The sequence below is a fragment of the Labeo rohita genome, chromosome 1 (assembly GCF_022985175.1).
Source record: "Labeo rohita strain BAU-BD-2019 chromosome 1, IGBB_LRoh.1.0, whole genome shotgun sequence".
Classification (NCBI taxonomy): domain Eukaryota; kingdom Metazoa; phylum Chordata; class Actinopteri; order Cypriniformes; family Cyprinidae; genus Labeo; species Labeo rohita.
The window spans coordinates 32,269,218-32,295,506 of NC_066869.1; the positions used below are offsets into that span (position 1 = coordinate 32,269,218).

The window sequence follows — 26,289 nt, forward strand, 5'->3', positions numbered from 1 at the left end:
GTCTGTGGCACAGATGTCGCTCACTAAAATTCGTTCCATTGGCACTGCAGACACGGTCATGGGTGGCCAAGGCTCACTGATGCACGTGGGGAGTAAATGCTAGCCCATGTGGCCCAATCCAACAGACGAGTTACTGTAGCTCAAATTGCTCAAGAAGTTAATGCTGGTTCTGATGGAAAGGTGTCAGAATACACAGTACATTACAGTTTGTTGCGTATGAGGCTGCATAGCCACAGACCAGTCAGGGTGCCCATGCTGATCAGTGTCCATTGCCGAAAGCACCAACAGTGGGCAAGTGAGCATCAGAGCTGGACCACAGAGCAATGAAAGAAGGTGGCCTGGTCTGATGAATCACATTTTCTATGTTTCTTATGTTGCTTACCTGGGGAACACATGGCACCAGGATGCACTATGGGAAGGAGGCAAGCTGGCGGAGGCAGTGTGATGCTTTGGGCAATATTCTGCTGGAAAACCTTGGGTCTTGCCATCTATGTGAATGTTACTTTGCCACGTACTACCAATTAAGCATTTTTACAGACCATGTACACCCTTTCATGGAAACTGTATTCTCTGGTGACTGTGGCCTCTTTTAGAAGGATAATGAGCCCTGCCACAAAGCAAAAATGGTTCAGAAATGGTTTGAGGAACACAACGAGTTTGAGATGTTGACTTCACCTCCAAATTCCCCAGATCTCAATCCAGTCGAGCATCTGTGGATTGGCTTCATGTGGACATGGTAATGGACATGGTAATGGAATCTTATTATAATATTACCACCCCTTAATCTACACATTTCCATCCACGGCACAGTCATTTTGTTTTCCCAAGTGACAACGGTATACAAGTTCTAATGCCATGGCAAAAGTTCAAGAAAAGCATGCTAACTGTTCTGTCATTGGCTGAGAGGTGGCCTCAGAGGAGACAGGAGAGCAGTTAATTTATTTATTTATTGTATATTACTGGTGCCAGTAGCAGCTCATTTTCATTTAAAGGTAAATGCTTGAAACTCCACTGTCGAATTATGCTACCTTCTGTTTACCAAATAGATGCCATGTAATAGATAACATGTACTACATAAATAGATGTGTTGATGTAATGTTGAAGATTATTCGCAGCGTTTATTCAGTTTACGAAAGCATCTCCTTCTCTAACCTCCATTCAAACAGAACTGCCTCTAATTTCTACCTGTCGGTGGTTTGAACTAACCTTGAAGATTCCCCTGAAGGAGGGGTTTTGATGTAATCTGAGGAGAGGCGGTACCTGACGCATGATGTCACTGACGCGTCATCATCAGCTGCTATAATCAGCCTACGCGTGTGGTGATTCCCAGCGTACACGGGTTTATCTCTAGACGTCTCACATCCACTGTACATCTGAGCATATTTACCTCTTAGCATATCAATTCAGGCGTTAGGACAGAAACAGCGCTAGTCCAGTCGGAATCATGTCTGTAGCGGGACTGAAGAAGCAATTCCACAAAGCCACTCAGGTAAGGTGCAATGGCATTGAATTTCAGCGTTCTGTTGACCATTACATCCGTGAAAACGGGTTTGCTGCAGTGCTACAGCAGACCGAGCAGCTTGTGTCCTGAATCGTAATGCGGATCTTCACGCTGAACAGCGTGTGCTGTTCTGAACGCAACGTAATAGGAGTATAAACATACATGCACTAGCGTTGTTACCAACAGGCTAGTCACTGTCATCTCTTCATGCCATCCACAATCATTTCATTCAGATGTTAGAATGAATGTATGCTCTGTTTTTTTCTCGTGAGGTTTTCATTAAATGTTATTAGCAGCGATGGAATTACAACGCGTGAACATGGATATTTAAGATGCGTTGATGAAAGTTGTTACATAATAGCTCATACCCTTAAATTGACCTCGATGCCCTCTAAAGCAGTCGTGATGCTCAAATCCGTGATGCTCTAAGCATCTAAGCATATAGACTTTAGGGTCCAGTGCTGTAGTGCATTTTCATTTCTATTTCTATTTGATTTATTTTTATTATTTATTTTTTACATATTATAGTACCATATGCTTTTAATATTTTTTTTAAATATTTTTTTCAAGTCAGTGCATTGCCTGTTGGGCCTCCAATCATATATATCCCGTCTTAAAGAAATATTTGTTTTGTGAATAATTGTATGTTATATAAATGATTATAATTATACTAATTTATTTTTTAAGACATGACAGCATAAAATCAGATTTAATAGCTGGTTAAATATCTTCCGGTGCCGTAAGACTAGCCTCACTCCCAGATCTGTTATGTCCATCTTAGTGTCCTTGCCTGAAGCTTCACCTTGCATTAATGCAGGAATGAAAATTGAATGCTGATGGTTTGTACAGAAAAGATTTTGGAGGAACATTTAGTCATTCTAAGGATAGTTTTGAAACGGCAGCATCTGTTGGCACCACTGCTCTCACGTGCTAAAGGCATGACCCCAGCATCCCTTAACTCAAACCTGTTCCTGACAACCAAGTCATTTGCGTTTGATTTAAAAAAAAAAAAAAAAAGAATCCAGGAACAAGGTTGAAACTAAAAAGTGGTTGAAAACCATTGCCTTAATTATCTGTTTTGAAGGGAACATGAAATTCTGTGAGTTGTGGAGCTGGGCTTGCATCTCACTGCCTGACATTAGACAACATAATCTGTCTCATTCTGACCAATCGTCAGGCTCTGACATCATCAGTGCACGCTGCGCAGTGGAGAGGGTGGCATGACTCAGAGCTGTTCTGTAGAACAGATGGTTCCTCAAACGCACTGCTTCATCTCACAGCTTGCTGTGTGCTTTATACACAACCATCCTGCAGTCTTGCAGTCGTGACAAAATATAGTGCCTGCTCTGTGATATTTTTCACCCTTATTTACCTTCTTTCAGTAATGTAGAGGCAGGTTTATCTTGTTTTACCTGCATTATTTGGAAATTTGATTGTATAGTAAATATTTGCCTATGTTTGTTCCACAAGTACTGTATGTGGGGGAAAAAAAAAAAACATTCAAAATATCAGTACGCTATATTCAAAACTATATTCAAAATATCAGTACGCTGCTTAGATGGGCCTTTAGATACAATAAGCAGTTCATGTAATATACTACTCGTATATTTCATTAGTAAAAAACTAATCTCAAAATCACACAAAAACAGTGATTCATAACTGCTCAAGCTTTTTAACACTTGTTTCAGCACATCTCTTCTGCCCTTTTCTTGTCACGGGTGGTTGTTACATAAAAGAGAAGTGAGATTTCATGGAAACTGTCTTCTCATGGCCATGTATACAGATGCACTGTTTTGCAAATATGTTGCACATCAATTTCTCCTGAAAAACTGAGGGTCATTATGAACCTGCAAATAAAGTTCAGTTGCTATTTGTCTTCTATGTTTTTCATTTTGTCACATGTAGTGTAAAGGATGTGAAGCAAAAGATTAGAGATTATCTTCCTCCCATTTTTTTTGGGATATATTAAAAATGGAATCTGTGAGATGACATTGTCATGAAGTCGTTATTCTTTGTGTTATTTTAGTCATATACAATACTGTATTTAGAAGTGTAACCCTTTTCTTTAGCTTTTCTCTTCCTTGATATCTTTGATGTTAGGCACTGCTTATGCACCACAGTGTCTGTCCGAAAGATGGCTGATGATTCTGCTTTCTCTATTACAAATTCTAGACATTGCTTACTGCAGTGCACTTTCCCATTTAAGTTTTTGTCAGTGATACTGCATACTTGGCAAGTCGGTGGTTTTAAAATGATCTTTGACAATGTCTTTGTGTTGACTTTATCTTTATTAAAGAGTGCAAACTGGGATCATTTAAAACCCAAAGGTTGAGAAATATGTTCTCTCTTTTTTTCTCTGTCTTATGAGTATTAAATATGGTTTATTCTTTTGATGTATTGTATTGTTGTGGATTACTGTATATCCTGTCTTTAGACAAGGATACAAAATACATTTACCAGTTTCCCTGATTTCAAAACTATTTTTAAAACAACTGATCTGTCTTGTGTCTATCTACACAGGATTTCTAGGCATCCCTGGGCAGCTCCTGACACAAAGGCTGTCTGAAATTGTAGGAAGCAGATTATACAACCTCCTGAAATAGTACTTTCAGATAGAATGTCTTTCTGGTGTTAAACAGGTCTTGTAGTTAGGACTAAATTAGTGGTCACTGGAAAAAAACTTGTCTAGTGCAGAGAGTTGGTGAAAGTGGGTGGGTAAAAAATGTGGTTTTCTTTTTTTTTTTTTTTTTTTTTTTTTTTTTTTTTTTTTTTTTTTCTTTCTTGGTAAAGATTTTATAGAGAATTGGTCATTTGCTAGTTTGACACTTATCCAGTCTTTTAGACTACTAATATTATAGTGGCAGTCCCATTGCTTGTTTTCTAATGGTGTAAGTCCACTTTTTGGGATTTTATCCAGACAGATTTTATTTATGCGAAAAAAGTTTACTGCACCACCAAAAATAGTCAATTTTTTAAAAAAGCCTACATTGGATTTATTATGTGGTAATTTTATATTATCATAAAAAGTTTTTTACTAAAAAATAAATATAGAAATTAAATACATGTTCGTGTTAAAAGCCAACTGAGAGTAATTGTAGTTTTCTTGAGTATGTCTAGCATTCATGTAACTGTTTCACACTTCTGTTTGAGACCATTTAAGACTTTTCGGACCAAACAGTCAGCGAGAGCCATGAAGCAGAGCAAAGGTGTCTCTAGACACATTTTAAACATTTTAAAACATGAAAACAAAAATCAATGAAAAGATCAAAGACACCTATCTAGTGCATGTTCACATAGGGAAAAACTGAAAAACACAGACTGGTTTTAAAAAAAAGAAAGAAAGAAAGAAAAAACACTTTCCATGTGAATGGCTGCTTATTTAGATGATGCAGCAGTGGCTGAAGTTGCCACTGAAAAAGTAGCCTTTTGTTTCAGTTGTTTGTAGGTTAATATCCACTTTATTCCGCACTGTTTGTTCTGTGTATTGATACTATTTGTTGTACTGACTGAGAAAGCGTTTAAGATGATTCAGCGAGAGAGGGTTCCGAATGAATGTCAATCAATACAGACATTAATTCATAAAAGATTAGCATCACTGTTACAGTCAATGAAAAGCATATTTAATAACTGTGTAATAAAAAAAATGTTTCTTGGGTCAATCAAGATCACTGCTGCAGGCGCAACTGCTAATCTCTGTGACTTGGAATGCTTGGAAACATCACCAATTTATCCTTATATTACATTGGGCTAGATGCAGCCATAATTTGTGGCTCTTCATAGGTTTTCATTTCTAATAGGGTCACAGGTTGTGTGCCATACCCTCATGCACAAAAACCACGAACAAAACCACAAGCTAAAAGAAGATAAAATATGAAAACCACATTTGATTAAATTGAAATGAGGACAAACAAAAACTAGTTTGTGCTGACCACCATGTGCTTTATGTAGTGTATTTTTGACAGGCAAGTGCATTGAACCATCAAAATTCAAAACCATAACAAAACATTTAGATAGGTTTAAATATGTTTATTTTTGTATGATCAAAAATTTAGAACTGTTGCATTGCTGTTGATGTCCAATGCAAAATCTAAAGCAAAAGAACTTCTTTTTTAAACTGAATCATTACTTCTTTTTTTTTTTTGAGTAAAGAGAGAAAAATGTGTTCCAGAGAGTCCAGACAATAGCTTAGAATTAGTAGATGTTTGTGAACCGTCAGTGCTAATGCATTTTAATAGCACTATGTGTACATATTTAGACCATTTTCTATTTATATGTAACACTCTGGATACATTAAAGCCATGTCACTTCAAGCACCCTAATATACTTGCAGTATGTTTTTAGCAATAACTGATCTGTGTGGCAAATATCTATCTATCTATCTATCTATCTATCTATATATATATATATATCACACACACACAATCTTTTTTTTTTTTTTTTTTTTTTGTCTTGTGGGAAAAGATTGTTTAAGGCCTTGTGGGCTAATGCAGTAAACAGTTAGAACATAAGAAATACACATTAGTTTTCCAAATGAAAACATCACTAATCTTTTATGCCTCTGGTTTTCTCTTTCAGGTATGTGTAGATTTCAGGCACGATATCTCACCCAAAAATTAAAATCTTTATCATTTACTCACCCTCTACCGTAAACACAAAATAAGATATTTGGAAGAATATTGGTAACCAAACAGTTGCCAGTCGCCACTGACTTCCATAGTATGTGAAAAAATATATATATATTATAGAAGACATTGACTGAGTAAATGGTGAGTAAATGATGACAGACTTTTCATTTAAACTCCCCTTTTCTATCGATGACAAGCAAAATACTGACTAATTTTAGGAATAACCCATACTATTTATTCCTAAACATGCAGAATCTCATCATCAGAGATAGCATTTACTCAGACAGGTCAATACTTTAAATAAATCAACAGCCATTAAAGAGCATTTAATCATGTTCTTTATGTGTGCAAAAAACAAACACATATCCTATGTAAGATTAAAAAACTGAAATGCATGTTTTAAAGGCATTAGAGATAGTAGAATTGCTTTGCTCAGATTTAATCCCTGTACATCTTGTACATGCAAAGTTTGGTGAGAATTTTGACTGATTACATGTAAATAATCTCCTAGACATATAGAATATGCTATACAAAGTTATAACTATGACTTTCTACTAACCTTGCTTGAATTTTCCCTATCATGTGTCTCTATGCTATCCTATTCTATTCTACCAATCTTGACTTAGTTGTAGTCTGATGATACTGCATGCCAGGGCAGGGGCTCATCCTGCTGTTACATAAGAGCTGTGTGAGGCTTAAAAATTACATCACCATCACAGTAACGTTTCCCACAGCATCAAAATGACACTGGAATGACACGGGCACGTGTCCTTGGTATTCTACGATTATTAGAGTTGATGCCATACTGTGCTTTTCTTGCTACTCCTAGAATGTATATGAATCTCACAATATGATGCACATCAGAAATGAGCTGCATCACTGCTGTGTCATACTGGATTCAGTGCTGCTCTGTCTCCCTCAGCATTCAGTCATATATTCAGACACTTGTTTACAGGCTGTCCACTGCTATTAGCCCTTTTGAGTACAATGTTCTGAAATTTTCCTTCATATGTACATTTAAATTCCCATTTAAAACCCATGTTTTCTTAAAGACAAGCAGTGTTTTTTTTTTTTTCTTTCTCCAGCTATTTAACATCATTGTACTGTTATTTTTTCTAAAGTATTTGACATTTGACGTTACACAGTTTTTAAAGTCTTCCTTTTCTTTTTATGTTGTCTCTTTTGAGATACAAAAAATGTATTAATTAAATTATTATTATTATTATTATTATTATTATTATTGAACATTTAGAGCATATAAAATCCATTCCCCCTCAGTTCTCATGTCACATGTCTCCTCTAGCCATCTTTATGCATGAGCTTTCTCAGCTGCCCTTAATTACACACACACATAATAATAGGAGAGAGATGCAGGGTTCCTGGAACTGTCTGTCCAGCCCAAGGGTTGTGCATCCCTCTCTGCCATGCAGACAATCACAAATCAAGGGAGGGCATCCTCCCATAACCTCCTTCATTTGTCCATCTATCTGTTCTATTTATAAATTGTTAATCTTTGGTGGTTGTAATCCAGGAGGCATGGACTCGAGGGAATATTTTAAGACCACCTGACTGGAGGGTGGGGGTGGAGATTTCTCTTTTCCATGTGCTGCTGTCACATTGGGTTTCATGTGACTGTCATCCACCTAGTCAGTAGCACAACACTTCCTTTCAGGTAACAAGGTTGATCTGATACCTTTGGCAAGTTCTAATTTAATCCTTTGAGTGTGTACATGTATATGTACATCTCTCTCTTTCTCTCTGTTCAGTGTCACTTCCTTCCAGGCTGTCTTTACTGCATGATTGGATTGAAGCCATTCTATTATAATAGGTTATAAAATGGTTATTGGGAGTGTACCACTGATAACTTGATCATTATGAAATCTATATTTTAAATAATAAGGGACCACATTTCCAAGAATTTTCCTAACGAATCACAAAAGGGTCCGTAGTTACTAATGTAGTTCAACGATTTGCTGTTTCCTAGAACCATAGTTCCAATAAGTATTTGCAATCGGCTCTTGACCTATGATAAGAAGCATAGTGGCTTGTTGGAATGACGTGGACTTGCATAGGTAATGCCTTCAGCCACAGTAAGCAAGCTAACATCCAGTACATTTTTACTTGCATTCCATTTAAATAGTAGTTTTATTTATTTGTTTATTATTATTTTTTTTTTTTTTACGTATAATTCATAGGGTTATTATCAAATAATTCCATGAATTACATACACATTTCTGACATCTTCACTTTTCATTAAAGCCTATCTAAAGCTTATTTGACATATATTTGCCATATTTTAAAGATATGTAAACAATATTTTTTATCTGTCAGCAGTTATTAAATTATTCATCTATATTTTTAAAACATAGCATAGTTGATTTAGTTTTTTTACATCCATGGCATTTAAAAAAAAATACATTGGGAGTCTTACCAAACTAGCAAATGTTTCTTATTATTTCCTGGAATAACACATTGACATCATCGTGCACATGCTGAAATATATTTGTTACAATTTAAAAGTAAATGCACATTGTTTTTAAGAGGGGCATCTTCCCCCATCTTCCCCTACAATGTTAAAGCACCACTATAAAGGGTTAGTACACCCAAAAATGAAAATGATGTCTTTAATTACTCACCCTCATGTTGTTCCAAACCCGTAAGACCTTTGTTCATCTTCGGAACACGAATTAAGGTATCTTTGAAATCCAAGAGCTCTCTGACGCTCCATATACAGCAACGCATAGACAGCAACCATGTTTAAGGCCCCTGAAAGGTAGTAGGGACATTGTTAAAATTGCCCATGTGACATCAGTGATTCAATGGTAATTTATGAAGCTACGAGAATACTTTTTGTGTGCAAAGAAAACAAAAATAACGACTTTATTGAACAATTCTTCTCCTCTGCGTCAGCCTAGTGCCATTTTGGAAAGTATTATGCATGGTAACATGCATGCGCATGTTTTCCTCGCATGTAAACAAAGCACGCCGCACACATATTCTACGTCAGCAGCATGCGTTGTTTACATGCAAGGAAAGCATGTGAATGCATTTTGTCGATGTTCTTAATACCTTTCTGGGCCTTGAACATGGTAGTACCCTTGCTGTCTATGGAGGGTCAGAGAGCTCTTGGATTTAATCAAAAATATCTATAATTTAATATAATATAAATATAATTTGTGTTCCAAAGACGAACAAAGGTCTTACAGGTTTGGAACAACATGAGGGTGAGTAATTGATGACAGAATATTCATTTTTGGGTGAACTAACCCTTTAAGATAATTAGTAGCATAGCTCTACCATCAAAATGTATTATTTTAAGATTGTATTTTGAGACAGTTATGACCATACACATTTGATAGTCTGGTAGGTCACTCTTTCCTATTCAGCTAATATTACCCACAGCTTTGTTAAAGTTATACGTGGAAGAAATAAAATAAAAATAAAATAAAATAAAAATAATACGTGGAGTAAAAGCCTTTCTTTCTTTGAAATGAATTTAAGTGACTGTCAGTGTATCTCAAGGGTTTATGATCGTATGTCTTCTTTTTGGTGTTTCTGCCTTCTATAATGATTGGCCAGAGCTGCACAGTCCCTCTGGCTCTTGACTAGAAGATCCACTGCAAACTGATCTACATTCCTCTGTGAAAAAAAGTTGAGAGATGATACCCTACTGCACATATCTTATAAGGGATTTATTATAGGGAGATATAGAGTGACAACTGATATTTATATATTTTTTTTTTTGTAAGTATTCTGTGATAATATTGTAACAATCTAATTGATTTACATTACAAGCTGTCAGAATTTCATCTGACTTATGGCCATATAAACTTCAGCAGCTGCACTAAATTGCATATTATTGCTCAATGTATATGTGTATATGTCCTCTGTGTTCTCTTATATTATACTATAACCTTGTTAAAAGCCTGATGCATTAAATATAATACTCCACAAAAAACGTGCAGACTTTTTTGTTTGTTTGTTTTATCTTTCTCACTGTCACTTCGTCTCTCATTTATTGTATTAAAAAATGCTATTTTGATGGGAAATAATCCACAAAAGTGCTATCTCTGAGACAGAAGAAAAATGAGGCCATTAAAGGCATTGTGAAGCACAAGACTTCGGCATTTAAACATATGGGCATTTATATGGGCTTTATCAATGAGGTCCCAACATTGATGTGCTAACTCCACTACTTCTGTAATGTCGTTTAGGCATTACTTCTGTAAGGCTTTTATTGTTTAATCATATGATAGCTTGATGCTAGATGGAGTGCTTGTTATTGCCTTGTTTTTGCTCTTTCCCTTGAGCCTTTGACTCTAAATCACTTCCCTGTCACTTTTTACAGATCTAAACATCATAATTCATGTTTTCACAATGTAATACCCTCACTCTAAGTAGTAAAGTATATACTACTTTACACATTTTATAATGGCCACACTTTAGAACTTTCTAGAAAAAAGTTTTTTTTTTTTTTTTTTTTTTTTTTTTAGTTTGAATCAGATAATATATTGTATGATTAGTCCTCTATGGTCCTTGTATGATTTAAATCTTACATTATGCTAGTGTAGGATACAGTTTTGTGGCATGAATCTAATTACTCTCTGAGCAAAATTTGGTTCATAGAACCCAAAGGAAGAGAAGGCCATTCAAAAATGAAGATTAACAAAACAAATAAGAAAACACTTAATCTATAATCAGTTTTTATTTATAATCAGCTTTTATCAAATAAACATTTGAATAAAAACAGAGGCTGTGTTTTAGTACCTTTTATCAGTTTTCATTTTCATTCCCTTAACAGTACCAGACTGGGATTAATGATGAATTAGGAAATGTAGGCCACTAATCGTTTTAAATATGAGACTGGTATGGTGCTGTCATCCATTTGTATCTTGATTTATGTTGTTTTCTTTTTAATGAAATGCCTTGGGTCAACAGAGATTAAACACCCTCGCTATGCTTTCCATTGAAAATGTATTCGTTCATTCATTTATCAACTGCCAGATCTCAACAGGAAATCCATTGACAAGTCCACCCAAACGAAAGATCATCTTTCATATTATAGTGAAGTTCATTGCTGAATCAATCTGATTTAATTTGTTTGTAATTCATAATCTGTTAACTGAATGTAGTTAAACTATTAATTTCTTTGAATTGTAGGAAATTGCCTTCAAGGTTTTTTTTTTTGTTTGTTTGTTTTTTTTAATAGTACAATAATTGGAAAGATTTAATGTATTTCACTTGTAATTAAGTTTGTCAGCTATTACTATACATACCACTGTAGGTCAGTTAATGTAACTGTTAATTCCTTTTTAAGCATTTTTTTTCACTCTCATTTCTCTCATTATATAGAGTTTACATGATCCGAATCCTCTCATTCCCATGATTCTTTGAAATACTATACATTTAAGTATTTTTATTTCAATAAGACATAAAGTATCTCGCTGGTATTGAAGATATTCCTTATTGTAACCTCTGTATTAAATTGGCTACTTTTGAGTTATTCTTACTATAATCTATGGCAGCCATGTTCTTCCAGTTCCATGGGTTGTATTGGTATATTTGCTCTCAAATTTTCTTAACATTCACATTCACTTTTCGTGACAGCTCGATGTTGAGCAAGGTGTTCTGATTAAGTTTGTAACTTTAAGTAAAGTCTCTGTCACAGACAAACCTTTGGCAGACACGCCAAGTCTTTCATTTAACTTGGCGTATTTATAGAAGTACAAGACTTCGCTACAAGAAAATGCTTGAATGTGTAATGCTTTGGACTAAAGTACTGCATTGATACTGGTTTCCTTTCCAATAGCAAAATACAGCAGAGCTTGTCAGAGCTAATAAATAATTTATCTAATTAAATGATACCGATATAATTAAATATTGTTTATTTTTAGCATTAAATTGGATTATTGGATTACTAATATGTAGAATTAGCTTTCTGCTGAGGTGCTGTTTTTAGTATGTTACTCTGTTAATCACATGTAGTGTCCCATGCATGTAATATTGTTTCACACTGTATTTATGGTAGGTCATATTGCTGAGAACCAGTAGGCCTACATGCCTTCTAAGTATTATTTTGTGCCGTTGGAACTCAATTTACCTTACAATATAATGTTTTTTGCAGTGATGAAGACTAGAATCTGAGACTAACTTTTTAGTCTAATGTTTTTTAACTTTGGATTTGACCACTTGACTTGAATATTGACTACTGACTCCAAATTAGAGACTAGTTCACAAGTAGAAATGTTGTCCTGTGCCCCAGAAATTAAAAACTTAAATATAAAGATCAGTCCCTTTATTGCAAGTTTAGAAAAATAGGCATGTATTAAATATAAAAAAGAATCAGTTGTTTTTATTAAATCTTCATATGCTTGTTTTCAGCATTACTTAAAATGATTGCATATGTATACACATAAAATGAATTGTCCTATTACCAAAAAGGATTTGAGACTTAGACTCTGGCTCATGTCTGTCTTTTGAAATGTTTGAGTTTCAAATTCAGTTACTATTTGGTTAACCAAGTCTTGTTACAAAACATATTACCAAGTCACGTGCATTGCACTCAAGGTATTTTATTATTTTTATGAATTCCAGGGGAACCCATGACATAGATGTTGCTAGTATTCTCTTTTGTTTGAGCAAGAATGCTACACTTTAGTTTACTTTAGTTTACTTTAGTTTAGTTTAGTTTAGTTTAGTTTAGTTTAGTTTAGTTTAGTTTAGTTTAGTTTAGTGAGCATTCAGTCACTCCAAACTAATGGTTTCAACTGTGTGTTTACTTACATGTTAAGCAATTACAATGTTTTGGAATTGTGATTTGTGTGCCAAGGTGTCTGAATTGTGGTGTGTTTATGCCAGGGTTTCCCTACTAGTTAGACAACTGACATATGACACCAGATTCCAAATAATGAAAGCTGTTTCTTCTAAGTTCTACTGAATCCACAATAATAATATATTCTTTATGACTGAAAGACTTCAGGACTCCGTTTCAGATTTATTATTTTTTATTTTTTTTTATTCCTTTTAATGCACTGTATTGCATCAGTGTACAAGTTTAAGATGTGTTTGGGCAAAATCTATTGGGCAAAATATTCAGGACAAAAAATTCAGAATTAATTAAAAAACCTAAAACTATCTTGTCTTATTTTGCAGAAAGTTAGTGAGAAGGTCGGAGGGGCAGAGGGAACCAAACTAGATGAAGACTTCATGGAAATGGAAAAGGTAAGTTTCCTGCAGCAAGAGAGATGTGATTCTCATTCAGGAAGCATAGCAATGAGCATTTGGTTGTTTATTAGAAGTTTCTAATTTTGGAAGGTTTAATTAGGTCATCTGTAGACATAAAATTCTACTTTAGCGCAACCTAATTAAGTGAGAATAAATTGAGTGTGATTATGAGTGTGTATGTTAGAGTGTCTCTTATGAAGATAGTTAAAACAGCAGGATGGATAGATGAATGACAAAATGGAGGACTGATCAACTACTGGGGTCTGTAGGCATGAAAAGATGCATAAAGATATATATAAATATAGTTAGTGCAGTTGTGTATTTTCCTTTCTAGAGCATATAATTATGATTAGAAGGTATGGAGATTGGAGGAAAAATAACTTGACATAGGCCCCTTTCGTGAAGTTGGATGTGTAATGTCAGACACTGGTTTTGCCAGATGTGTATGTGTTTAATTCTTTCTTAAAATTCATTCTTATTATCTGAATGTGTTAAATTTGTCTAGTATTAATCTTAAATATTTGAATAGCTTCTTGTTAATTGTATGACTTTTATTTATTCTGTTTTTGTCATGAAGATAGCTTTGCTCCTGACATGATGTCATCAAATACATTCATTCTTTGTTATTCTTGTACCTTCTCATCTTTACTATAACATAGAAAGTTGATGTCACCACAAGGGCGGTGTTGGACATTATGACCAAGACAACGGAATACCTGCAGCCCAATCCAGGTAAATGTGAAGAATAGTTTAGTTTTTAATAGTATATCTCTAGTTTAAAAAATGAAAATCTCATTAATGTACATCTTGGTTTTGTTTTGTTTTTATAGCAACTCGTGCCAAAATGAGTATGATGAGCTCCATGTCTAAAATTCGTGGTGGAGATAAAGGTCCTGGCTACACACAGACTGAAGTCATCCTGGGAGAGTCCATGCAAAAGTTTGGCAGGGAACTCGGGGAGGAATCCTGCTTTGGTAATGCTTGCTTTGTTATAAACATACACAATGTGAGAGCTGTTAGCCTTGTGGGCAGCTCTCCCACACATAGCGCAGTATAAACATACACACATGTACACTGGCTTATTCCAAAAGAATGAGTTTTATCTGCAAGTTATCAACAAGCTCTTTTGACATAATAGTTTGAATACTTGATTAAACGATAAACTATGCCTCATCTTTATGTTGGCATGCAAAAATCCATCAACTACCTGAATTCATTGATCATCAGGAAAATATTGTGTTAATATTTAAATGTTAAAAGGGGCCATGAACTGAGAAATCAAAATTCCCTTGATCTTTTGACATATTAGAGGTCATTGTACGATGGTCTAAGCAGAAACCAAATGATAAAGACGGCTCAGAAGACAAGAAGACCCTGTACGGTGGCAAGTTGTGGAACACAGTCTTTGCATTGCGTTCCTTCTGATCGCAACATTAGAAAAGAGTGGATGAACTTTATTTTCAGTGAAGTTCCAGACCGCGTCAACAAGAACTTGGTCCTTTGTTCACTTAATTTTACTGTGGATTTGTTTACAAACAAGGCACAGTTCGACGCAGGATGTTTAGAAAGACTGAAACTAAAAGACAATGCTGTGCTGACTATATTGGATTGGAGTGTGAGTAGCTGTGTTTATTACATGGTCACTATTGCTATCTGTTACTACCGATCATTTGATGTGTACTGACTGTTTATGCATTTTTAACCTAAATCACAGCAGTGTCCATCTGGGAAGGATGTAGGCTGTCAAACATTATTGTTAGCCAATCATATTCAAGTCTACAAGCTGCCGTGCCTATTCAAACAGAGTGTTTCGATGAGGGGTCAAAACAGGACAGAAAATAGCCTATTACTTCTAAATTAGGATGTTTTCCGATGTAAAAAATCTTGATAACATTAAAAACAAAGACAGTTCATGACCCCTTTAAGCAATCCCAACACAGTTCAACAAAATCCACAACCAGGTCATTCAATAAGGCTGTTTTCAGACCTGCAGATTGTTTGCTTTGTTCTGAAACATATTAAATTATTAAAAGTATTCTTCTTGGTTCAGTTTGTTTTCACACAACATTTCCAAAAGTGTAAAAAAAAAAAAGCGTTTATACAAGTCACATGTGAGTAAAACCTCTAATTGGTCTGTTATCATCCATCAAGATGGATTGGCAAGTTATCTCTGTGGACTTTTTGTGGCTTTTTCTGTAGCTGTCGTTACACATACACTTTTATAAATGTAGCTGTCATTCCCGCTGTAATTGATTAGTTAGAGTGGGAATCAAGGGAAGTAGAGCAATTAGGCAACATTAAGATAAAGAGGCGCTCTTAGGTTTCAACTGTGATAATTAATGTGCTCACTCACCCACAGAATCGTACACTGCTGCTTTTTACATAACACGTTTCCTATTATAAATTATGATAGAGCTTCACAAGTTGGTCAAATTGCTGTCTCACTAGAGCCAAACCACTCCATATTTTGTTTTCAGTCAGACCAACAGATTATTTTGATGCAGGTCTTAGTGCAGTTACTGCTTTTTTTGCCCTGAAGTATGCCCCTAATCACATGGTAGAAGTAGTTGTCACGCGTATGCTATTCCAAGTTCATGTTGTTTAAATGCAGCCCACAAAATCTGATGAGATTCACTAGCATCAGCACAAACATTTTTATTTTGCAAGTGCACCCTTTAAGGCATTTAATGTGGTTGTCTAAAATGACTGTACTGTATGGCAGGGATGCTTAACATCCTGCCAGCAGGCAAAAATCTGGCCCATGACAAGGTTATCAAAGACCCGCAACCACAATCCAGACTGTTTTGACAATGTAGTTGCTGTTTTTGTGGCTGCACCACATGGACAATGCAGCACGATGAATCCGAATGCTCTCATTTATAATAAATGAAGCTGTCTATGATGCAAGAAAGACGGCATCAGTTATAGCATGAATGGAGAGAGCAGCTTAAACAAAGCAACAAAACTAGATTCATGCTCCCAATCTCCTATTATAATAAAGTAATCTGCCTACATTCCAAGCACTTATGCTAGCAGTTTAGTCTTTGTGCATGTTGCTTGCTTGCATGCAATTAAATTACATTTAATTGGTAGAGTGATCAGATTAAATTACAAACGGTTTTGCAATTCATAAACTCATATTGAGTTTTTTAATAATCATCACGCAAAGCTTTAGGATACGCAAATGATGTAATCACTGATTGATGCATAGTGACAAATTGTTGGCAAATGGTGTGGCAATTAGCAGAAAAGAATTATGATAATAGCAGTCAAATATTAACATACTGTAAGCATTTATACTGTAAGTTGTATAAAAATAAATTTGTCGTTTAAATACCATTTGATTGTATGTTCAGGAAGTGTTTTGAAAAAAGAGATGAATAAAAATATGAGGCTAGTTTAAAAAATAGCTGTGACTATTGGTTGCTGAAAAATTTAAAATCAAGTAATCTATCATTATCGTAACCAGATCATTTTTATTTAATTAGTTTTGTGTTAGTATATGAATAAACTAAAAACTACTTCATTCAGAACACTGAATTTTCACTGATTTGCCCTTAAAGGAGAAGTTCACATCAAGAACAAACATTTACAGATAATTTACTCACTCCCTTGTCATCCAAGATGTTCATGTCTTTCTTTCTTCAGCTGATAAGACATTGTTTTCTGAAGAAAACATTTCAGATTTCACTCCATATAGTAGACTTCAATGGTGCCCTCAAGTTTGAACTTTGAAAATGCAGTTTAAATGCACCTTCGAAGGGCTCTAAATGATCCCAGCCGAGAAAGAAGTGTCTTATCTAGCGAAATGATCTGTCATTTTCTAAACAAATTGACAGTTTTAATACTTTTGTAACCTCAAATGATTGTTTTGTCTAGCTCTGCATGAACTCTGTGTATTCCAGTTCAAGACAGTTAGGGTAGGTCGAAAAACTGCCATCTCATTTTCTCCTCCAATTTCAAAATCATCCTACATCACTGCAGAAGTACCGACCCAGTGCTTACAAAGTGAACGTTCAAAGATCAAACACCCTTTACAAAAAAAGGTAAAACGGTGATGTTGGAAGAGAAAATGAGATCTGTATTGACCCAGATTACGCAGAGTATGCATGCACATCACAGAGCTAGGCAAGACAGGGATTTGAGGTTAAAAAGTATATAAATTGTATTATTTTTTTAGAAAATGACTGATCGTTTCACTAGATAAGACCCTTCTTCCCTCGGCTGGGATCGTTTAGAGTCCTTTGAAACTGCATTTCGGCAGTTCAAACTCACGAGCACCTTAGAAGTCCACTATATGGAGTGAAATCCTGAAATGTTTTCCACAAAAAACATACTTTCTTCATGACTGATGAAAGAAAGAAATGAACATCTTTGATGACAAGGGGGTGAGTAAATTATCTGTACATTTTTATTCTGGAAGTAAACTTCTCCTTTAAATGATACAGCTATAATACAGAGAGATATATTGTACTCTTTTGTTTTACAGGTTTGGCTCTGATCGATGTTGGAGAAGCCATGCGAGAGCTAGGTGAAGTTAAAGATGCTTTAGACATGGAGGTCAAGCAAAACTTTATTGATCCCTTGCAGAATATGCATGATAAAGACTTAAAAGAAATCCAGGTGAGATATAAGAAATTATTGCATTGAAATTATTGCATCTCCCCCCACAAAATCCAGTGTACTTAAGACCAGTCATCCTGTAAGACAAAATGTTTACCCTTTTGTCTTATGACCTCTTAATGAAAAATTCACAGTTATGTGCATGTGGTATTTCGGTGTAAAAAAAAAAATCTCCCTTATTCACTTACCTCCCACAAACAAGTCTAACCTGACACTTAAAAGCTCTGAAGTAGCACTGAACCGCATTCAAATTAAGTCATTCTCATAGCATATCATTAATTGTGGCAGTTTAGTCAAGACGCCGCAATTACCACTCCTGGAAGGCAGTTACAGTGTCACTGATCATTTCACTTTAACCTCAACAGTTTCAGTGGCACATTTAAGTATGGATTGTTTCATGAACTTGACACAAAGAGGCTGTTGGATGACGGATGGTGCTGTTAAAAAAATATATACTGGAAGCAGCTCAAGAGTAAAAGTGCTAAATCTCATTTCACACACATCAGCAAAAATGGCTCATTTAATTCTAAGGTCAGAGAAAGGAGACAGAACTGGTCATAAAAATTGAATCATAACTGTGTTTGGATTTTATTAACTATATTAACTGTATTTTAAGTGAATATAAATGTATGACCTTTTAAATGCCAATGATTCACTCATGTCAGTCACTGATATTTAGCTAATGATTTTGGTTAAACTTCAAGTTGAGGCTACAGATTTCAGAAAGCTTGTGAGATTTAAATATGCTTGTGATTATTACATTATCGTGAGAATATTAAGCAATATTTGACATGGCTTTAGGGTACTTGATCATACTTTATTGTGACAGTTGTCAGACAGTATAGTTGTCAGATGCAGACAGTATAACTGAATGTGTCACTAGAGGTCAGTAACTGAACATTGCATCTTTTTCTATTATGACAGCATCACTTGAAGAAGTTGGAAGGGCGACGATTGGACTTTGACTATAAGAAGAAAAGGCAAGGAAAAGTCACGGAAGATGAGATCAAACAGGCCTTGGAGAAGTTTGATGACTCAAAGGACATTGCCGAACAAAGCATGTTTAACCTTCTGGAGAGTGATGTAAGATCTGTGACCTGCCCTTTGCTTGCCCTAGTTCACAGTCCATTTCATGCCTCTGTAGAGTTTGTTTACTTTTATCTCTCCCAAGTTCCAATGAGTCTTTCCCACTACACCTTTCCTTTTATTCTAAAGCACTAACCCACAATAAGTCACGGGATTCTCTTGTTTTTATTGATCATTTTATCTTATACAATGGCTATGTCTACATGGTTAATAGTCTGATTACTGCCAGTAATCAAAGTAAGAATTAAGATGTTTATATGACATGGGCAAACATTTTTAGTCCCGTTTACATGATGCTTGCCATTATTTAGATTATTTGCTAAGAGGTGTGATGTTTTTGCTTTAAAATAGGCAGCCTTCAAGCCCTTCCTGCGTACACGGACCTGTTCGCCAGTTCTAGGGTACACAGTCTCCCTCATTTTGTAGATGCCACACTTCTGGGGAGCTCAGGAGTTTATGCTTATAGCTTTACACAACATCGACATCATGTGTTTTATTGATGGTCGGAAACATCGGAATGGACACACTTCAGGCACATTTCTGGACATTGATGTGCATGATGCCAAGAAGTGTGGCTTCTTCTGTTCCAGCATGTTTTCGAAGCCATGCATGAGCGTATAGTCAGATTAAAACTGCAGTACTCAACATATTAACACATTTACTGTGATTCATGATTACTCTAAATATGATCGTAATCATAATCACAGTGTTTACACGAGCTTGCAGTGCTTCACAGTACTGCCTTTATTGCTTAATAAGGGTGCATGTAAATGTAGCCATTGTTTGTTAGTCTTGACCTTCATATGCAATCACCGAGGCATTATTTGTTTTCATGTGTAGTAGTTGATGTTCTAACTGTGTTTCTGCAGATTGAACAAGTGAGTCAGCTTTCTGCTCTGGTCCAAGCTCAGGTGAACTACCACAGACAGTCCTCAGAGATCCTTCAGCAGCTGTCCAGCAAGTTAGAGGACAGGTCTGTATTCTCAAACAAATCAACAGTCATAAATGTTTTCTCCCTTCTCACAAAAAGCTATGTAATTACAGGCATCTTAAAAGGTTATAAAGTATACCAACTACACACGGATGTGACAAATGTAAAACACTACAATTTTGTCTTTTGCTTGTTCAAAATGCAGTGTACTGCACAGCACGATGCTTTTTGTCAAAGCATTCACACAAAGCATTCACATATACATGCACACTAGTCAAAAGTTTTTGAACAGTAAGATTCATGTTTTTTAAAGAAGTCACTTCTGCTCACCATGCCTGCATTTTTTTGATCCAAAGTACAGCAAAAAACTATTGAAACATTTTTACTATTTTAATTGTTTTCTATTTGAATATATTTTAAAATGTAATTTATTCCTGTGATCAAAGCTACATTTTCAGCATTATTACTCCAATCTTTAGTGTCACATAATCCTTCCGAAATCATTCTAATATTCAGATTTTTAAGATTATTATCAATATTTAAAACTGTTGAGTACTTTTTTTTTTTTTTTTTTTTTTTTTTTCAGGATTTTTTGATGAATAGATCCAAGATCAGCATTTATCTGAAATAAAAAGCTTTTGTAACATTATACACTATACCATTCAAAAGCTTGGAGTATTTTTTTTTTTATGTTTGTTTGTTTTTAGCAAGGATGCTTTAAATAGATCAAAAGTGATGATAAAGACATTTATAATGGTACAAAAGATTCATATTTCAGATAAACTCTTCTTCGGAACTTTCTATTCATCGAAGAAACCTGAAAATAAATTACACAGAATAATAAATTTTTTTGAGCAGCAAATCAGAATAATAGAATGACTTCTGAAGGATCATGTGACTGGAGTAAACGTTAAAATTCAGCTTTGAAAGCACAGAAATAAATTACATTTTAAAATGTATTAAAATAGAAAACAGTTATTTTTTATAGTAAAAATATTTCAAAATTAGGGTCGTCAAATAATTAATCACGATTAATCACATAATAAAAGTTTGCCTAATATATGTGTGTGTACTGTGTGTAATTATTACAGCCATTCATGTATATATTTAAGAAATATAAACAAGTATATGTATTTCTTATCATTTTTATACAATTTATATTTATATTTATATATATATATATATATATATATATATATATATATATATGTGTGTGTGTGTGTGTGTGTGTGTGTGTGTGTGTGTATGAAGAGTTCAGATGCAAAACCAGCTAAATCCATCTGACGTCTTTCTTTAAAAAATGCATTTTTATCAGGCTCAGATGTATAGGTTTCTATCTAAGTACCAGTACTTCTGATTGGGCTGAGGCTGGTATTTTAGCGAGTTTGAAGTAAAAGTATTTGATGGACGTATAATATTTGTCAAGAGCATTCATTTAGTATCATTATCTCATTTTTGACCGAGATGGCTTTTAGTATTTAGCAAGTTTTTTTGTATATAACATATTTCTCTTAGTCATATACATTAATTTGTGTGCATTTATATATACGGAATAATAACACACAATACACACATATTTATTAGGCAAACTCAGAGTTTTATTTTGTATGCAATTAATCGTTTGATAGCCCTATTCAAAATGTTACTGTTTTTGCTGTACTTCGGATTAAATAAATGCAGGCTTGGTGAGCAGAAAAAAACATAAAAAAAAAAATTTTGACTGGTAGTGTATGTGTACAAATTCTGTTTAGTATATACTGTATATTATGTGTGCTCATTCATTATATGTGTACGCTGTGAAAATAAATTATTTCTAAGTGCACAAATTAGCTGTAAATGTTTGCACTTACGAGCAGTAGTTGTAATTGGTAAGTTGGTGTGCCAAATTAAATGGCAGTGTTTTCCAAACAAAACACAAGAGCACAATAATGTGTGTAATGTAGAGAACTTTTTGCAAAAAAAAGTTTTTGCAAAAGGCTTGTTTTACAGTTAACTAAAGCAGTTAATGTGTTTCTCAGACTTTGTCTGATGATTATATACAGTGGCACACTCAGTGGTACAGTTAAGTCCCATATCACACTAAAGTGCAAATGATGAAAAGACACCACTCTAGTAATAATGTTAAATTCTGTTTTCTTATGATGACTGGTTGACCGTACTTTAAAGTGTTTCATTGGATTTTGCAATCAATTAGAAAAATTTAATCAAATGAATTACGATATGTGACCCTGGACCATAAAACCGGTCATAAGTATGACAGGTAAATTTTTTTTTTTATCAATATGCCAGAAATCATTAGGATATTAGTTAAAATCATGTTCTATTAAGATATTTTGTAAATTTCCTACCGTAAATATATCAAAACGTAATTTTTGATTAGTAATATGCATTGGTGACAACTTAATTTGGAAAACTTTAAAGGCAATTTTCTCAGTATTTAGATTTCTGTGTTTGTTTGTTTTGCACTCTCAGATTCCAGATTTTCAAATAGCTGTATCTCGGCCATATATTGTTCTATCTTAACAAACCATACATCAAAGCGCTTATTTATTCAGCTTTCAGATGATGTATAAATCTCAGTTTCAAAAAATTGACCCTTATTACTGGTTTTGTGGTTCAGGGTCACATATTTGATAAAATATTTGTAATTAAGCACACACAGGCCAATCACTTTGGTGAGAAAAGCCTGCAAATGAAGATAATTTAAAAAGGTCACATTTTTATGGCAGACAAAAGTACTGGATGTGGTCATTAGAAAAAAAAAGTGGCTTTGTAAGTGAAGAGCATTATTTCATAGCAGTCCAATTTGGAGTTTGTCAGTCTGCCTGAGGTAGCCTGGGGGGCCTTTACACAGGAAGCATTTTTGTATCCCACCTGCACTTGGGTGTTGCGGTGCATCTCGCTGTATTGCATCACATCTCACATCAAGAATGTCACATTTTCAGACACTCTGTGAAGTTGAAAATAGTTCAGCACATCTAGAGACCCCATTCAGTTCCATTCTGTTGCACTCCATCTGTATTTGAACACGAAAACATCCTGCGTGAATGACCCCAACTGTTCTTAATAAGTGTGGTTTGGTAAAACACGTTAGTTGCCTGTCGTGGCAAGTGATGATGGTCTGACTACAAAAATATGCAAAAACATGCTTTGCATTTAGGCTTGCTTAGAAGGTGGAACATTTCTCAAGTAAAAATGACTTATTTTTTAATGTGTTTTGATGGAATGAATGATTAATTTTTAAATGTTATTTTGTGATAAAATGAATCTCAAAATGTAACATTTATTTGATCATATTTTTGATTATAAAAAAAAATATCAGACCTTGTTTTTGTAATGTTTCCTTTTTCTTTTTTTCTGACAGAATAAGAGAGGCTTCTAATAAGCCAAGAAGAGAGTATGTCCCCAAACCTCGCACTTCCATGGATTTCAGCGAGAACCACAATGGGAATATTGGGCACAGTGGCCCTTCCAGGTCACCAGGTAAGGCAATAAATATAATTAATGCTATAAAATGGAGGATTTCATTTTCTGTCTTTTAAAGAATCCCTTTTTGTCCTGTTTCAGCTCCAATGGACCAGCCTTGCTGTCGGGCACTTTATGATTTCGACCCTGAAAATGAGGGTGAGCTAGGCTTCAAGGAAGGGGACATCATCACCTTAACCAGCAAGATTGACGACAACTGGTATGAAGGAATGATCAATGGGCAATCTGGTTTCTTCCCTGTCAACTATGTAGATATTCTGGTAGCTTTACCCCACTAAGTCTTATGCATGTACCCTAATCATGACCTGACCAGTCAAACGACTTCTTCTGCAAGAAGAGAAAATAACCAAAACAAACAGCACAAACAGCTCTGTGGTATTTGCGCATAGGAAACAAGCAATGAAAACATTTGAGTGCCCTTTCGTAAATATTATTCCTGACTTGGAATGCCACCACTTTGTTGTATTAATTTATTTTATTTATTTTCTTGAGGTTGATCTGACCTCTGCATTGCCTGCTGCTATTCCTACTGTATGTTTTTCATTTTTGCCTGTTTCCATTTCCAACAACAAGCCATGAATTGGTCTCTTTATCCAAACTCTTTAAAAAAAAAACTGCAATAAAGTAAGATAACTTATTCTGGTATTAAGTTCTTAGCAGAATGTATTTATGAAAAATTATTTGAAGGATAATGGTCATCAAGGTGATGTGAAGTATTAAACATTTGAGGGTTTTATTTCTTTGAAAATGCAATAATTGCAAAACAAATATGCTTTCACATCTTTCCTGTTCATAGTGTGAAATATCCCAATGTTTAATGTCCTAAAAAAATAGCCTTTAAGTGGTGTTAGATTTGACTATTTAAATAGATTAATATTTAGCAGCAAAGAAAAAAATGAGACGAGGAAAGTTAAGTGAATCATTTATTTGTTGTTACAGTGTGTCATTCTATACGGTAACATTCTAACATTATATATGGTCCATGAATCCTGGGGGCATTTTCAAGCTTCCATATCACATTTCATAGATGGTAAACTGATCACTAAAAGGCAACCCAAAATTCTTTTGGGATTCTCATAAAGTAGTGTGTGTGCGTGTGTGTTTCTATAAATATGCGTGAGTGTGTTATCTGAACCCATGAAACTGTGCATATCAAAAATGTTTCATATATTTTTCTTTTCATTTTGTAATGGTGAAGTGTGTAATTGTTACGCTAGTAATCGCAACAAACAGAATTGTAAAGAAATTACTTCATAAACAGGTTATTCAAACATTTCGCCATTCCAAAAAAAAAAAAAAAAAAAAAAAAAAGACAGTTCCGGTCTGAATTTGAAAGTGCCACAGAGCAAGAGTGTTATAACTCTTTGAGGATATGATCACATTGTTTTTGCACTTCATCATGCTAAACTGGAGTAAGAGAAAGTATTTTAACATCACAAAAATTACGCGCATCACCTGATGTCTGATTTAAGGCAAGAATGAATTTCTGACTGTAAATGTATAATTTGGTCTAAAATTTCCACAGACAGAATAAGATTATGTGTTCTTAAAAGATTATGTGTGTTTAGTTAATGTATTGTTTATTATTGTCAAATCTAAGATCCCCTTTATATTAAAAAAAAAAAAATGAAATGAGCATATATTGTATTGGCAGGACATTCCAATATTTTTCAATTGTTGTTTATCCTCAGTGAGGTCTGTACAGTCATTTTTGTGTTTTATTTCCTATTTGTGTATAGTCATGTAACTATAGTACCATGTGTTATTTTTGGATCAGTGTTACAGCATTTACCACTAGATATAAAATGGACACTGAATATTTATTAAAGTGCTGGGGGAGTGTTTAGTCGCAAAGCACTACATATCAACTCCAGCATGAATTTTCAGTGACTCATCTGAATTAATAGGCTTGTAATGAGAACGAAAAAATAGTGCAACTACAATAAAAACAACAGTTTAATGGTGGATTGTGGAGTGTGTGTGTGTGTTTTGTTTGACAACCAGTAGGTGATGCTGCCACAACACAGACTATTTTTCCTTGTTTACCTCAGAATTTGTAAAAAATCTAAATTAGCGAAATCAAATTTCATTAATGTCTAATTACTAATGGGAGCTTTAAACATTCTCAAATATTTTTGAGATTTAGAATTTATATATGTATAATTATATATATTATATATATAATATATTCTATATTTATATTTAAGTTTAAGATATGTCTGGTTTTGATAAAGTACCACATGGAAAGTGGAACATGCTGGAACAGCTGGTATTATCAAACTAGTTATTTCTAGTTATTCTTTACAAAAGGAACACTTGGTCCATTTCTACTACTTTACTTTACTACAACATTACAGTAAATTGTTTTGAAAATGTTATTCTTTTTCAATTACAATAATACAAATAATGATGCTAGATTAAAAGAATATAAATAACAAACTGGTGGGTTTCCATGTTATCTTTGGTGTGTCTCCATTTTATGCCCCCATTCACTGGGATTTTAGGATATTATTAGCATTGACCAAAAGCTTTCAACTGCCTCTCAGCCACCGATACTCTCCACTTTTACCTCCACCCCAACATGGCCCGCCCAGACACTGGCACGCCAGGGATGTGTCACTTCATCCTACAACTGTACTTACAGTCAGTGAGGCATATCATATCCACCCTATGCTCTACCCCACCCCTTCATGAACACAAGCCAACCAGCAAGCTTCACTCTTACACGGCCACAATGTAAACATTTACCCTGTTCCCAGACTCACTGCGTGTCAGCAAACACACCAAAGACTAACAGTGTGTGTTGCAGATAC

At 34.7% G+C, this 26,289-nt stretch overlaps 1 protein-coding gene across 1 annotated transcript; it reads left to right on the plus strand.

The window, feature by feature from the left end:
• The first annotated feature begins 1,285 nt into the window (after positions 1-1,285).
• On the plus strand, positions 1,286-25,441 carry sh3gl2a (SH3 domain containing GRB2 like 2a, endophilin A1). Its single transcript, XM_051113178.1, has 9 exons — positions 1,286-1,489; positions 13,279-13,347; positions 14,010-14,082; positions 14,181-14,324; positions 17,840-17,973; positions 18,898-19,056; positions 19,929-20,032; positions 23,355-23,473; positions 23,558-25,441. Exons 1-9 carry the CDS (start codon positions 1,445-1,447, stop codon positions 23,752-23,754), a joined length of 1,044 nt encoding a protein of 347 aa, XP_050969135.1. The 5' UTR covers positions 1,286-1,444; the 3' UTR covers positions 23,755-25,441.
• Positions 25,442-26,289: the final 848 nt, after the last annotated feature.

Bases quoted from the DNA above. Each gene is read 5' to 3' on its own strand.
- sh3gl2a (XM_051113178.1), top strand. From the start codon at position 1,445: ATGTCTGTAGCGGGACTGAAGAAGCAATTCCACAAAGCCACTCAG. The intron at 1,490-13,278 runs GTAAGGTGCAAT...CTTATTTTGCAG, and splicing joins AATTCCACAAAGCCACTCAG to AAAGTTAGTGAGAAGGTCGG. The intron at 14,325-17,839 runs GTAATGCTTGCT...TTTGTTTTACAG, and splicing joins CGGGGAGGAATCCTGCTTTG to GTTTGGCTCTGATCGATGTT.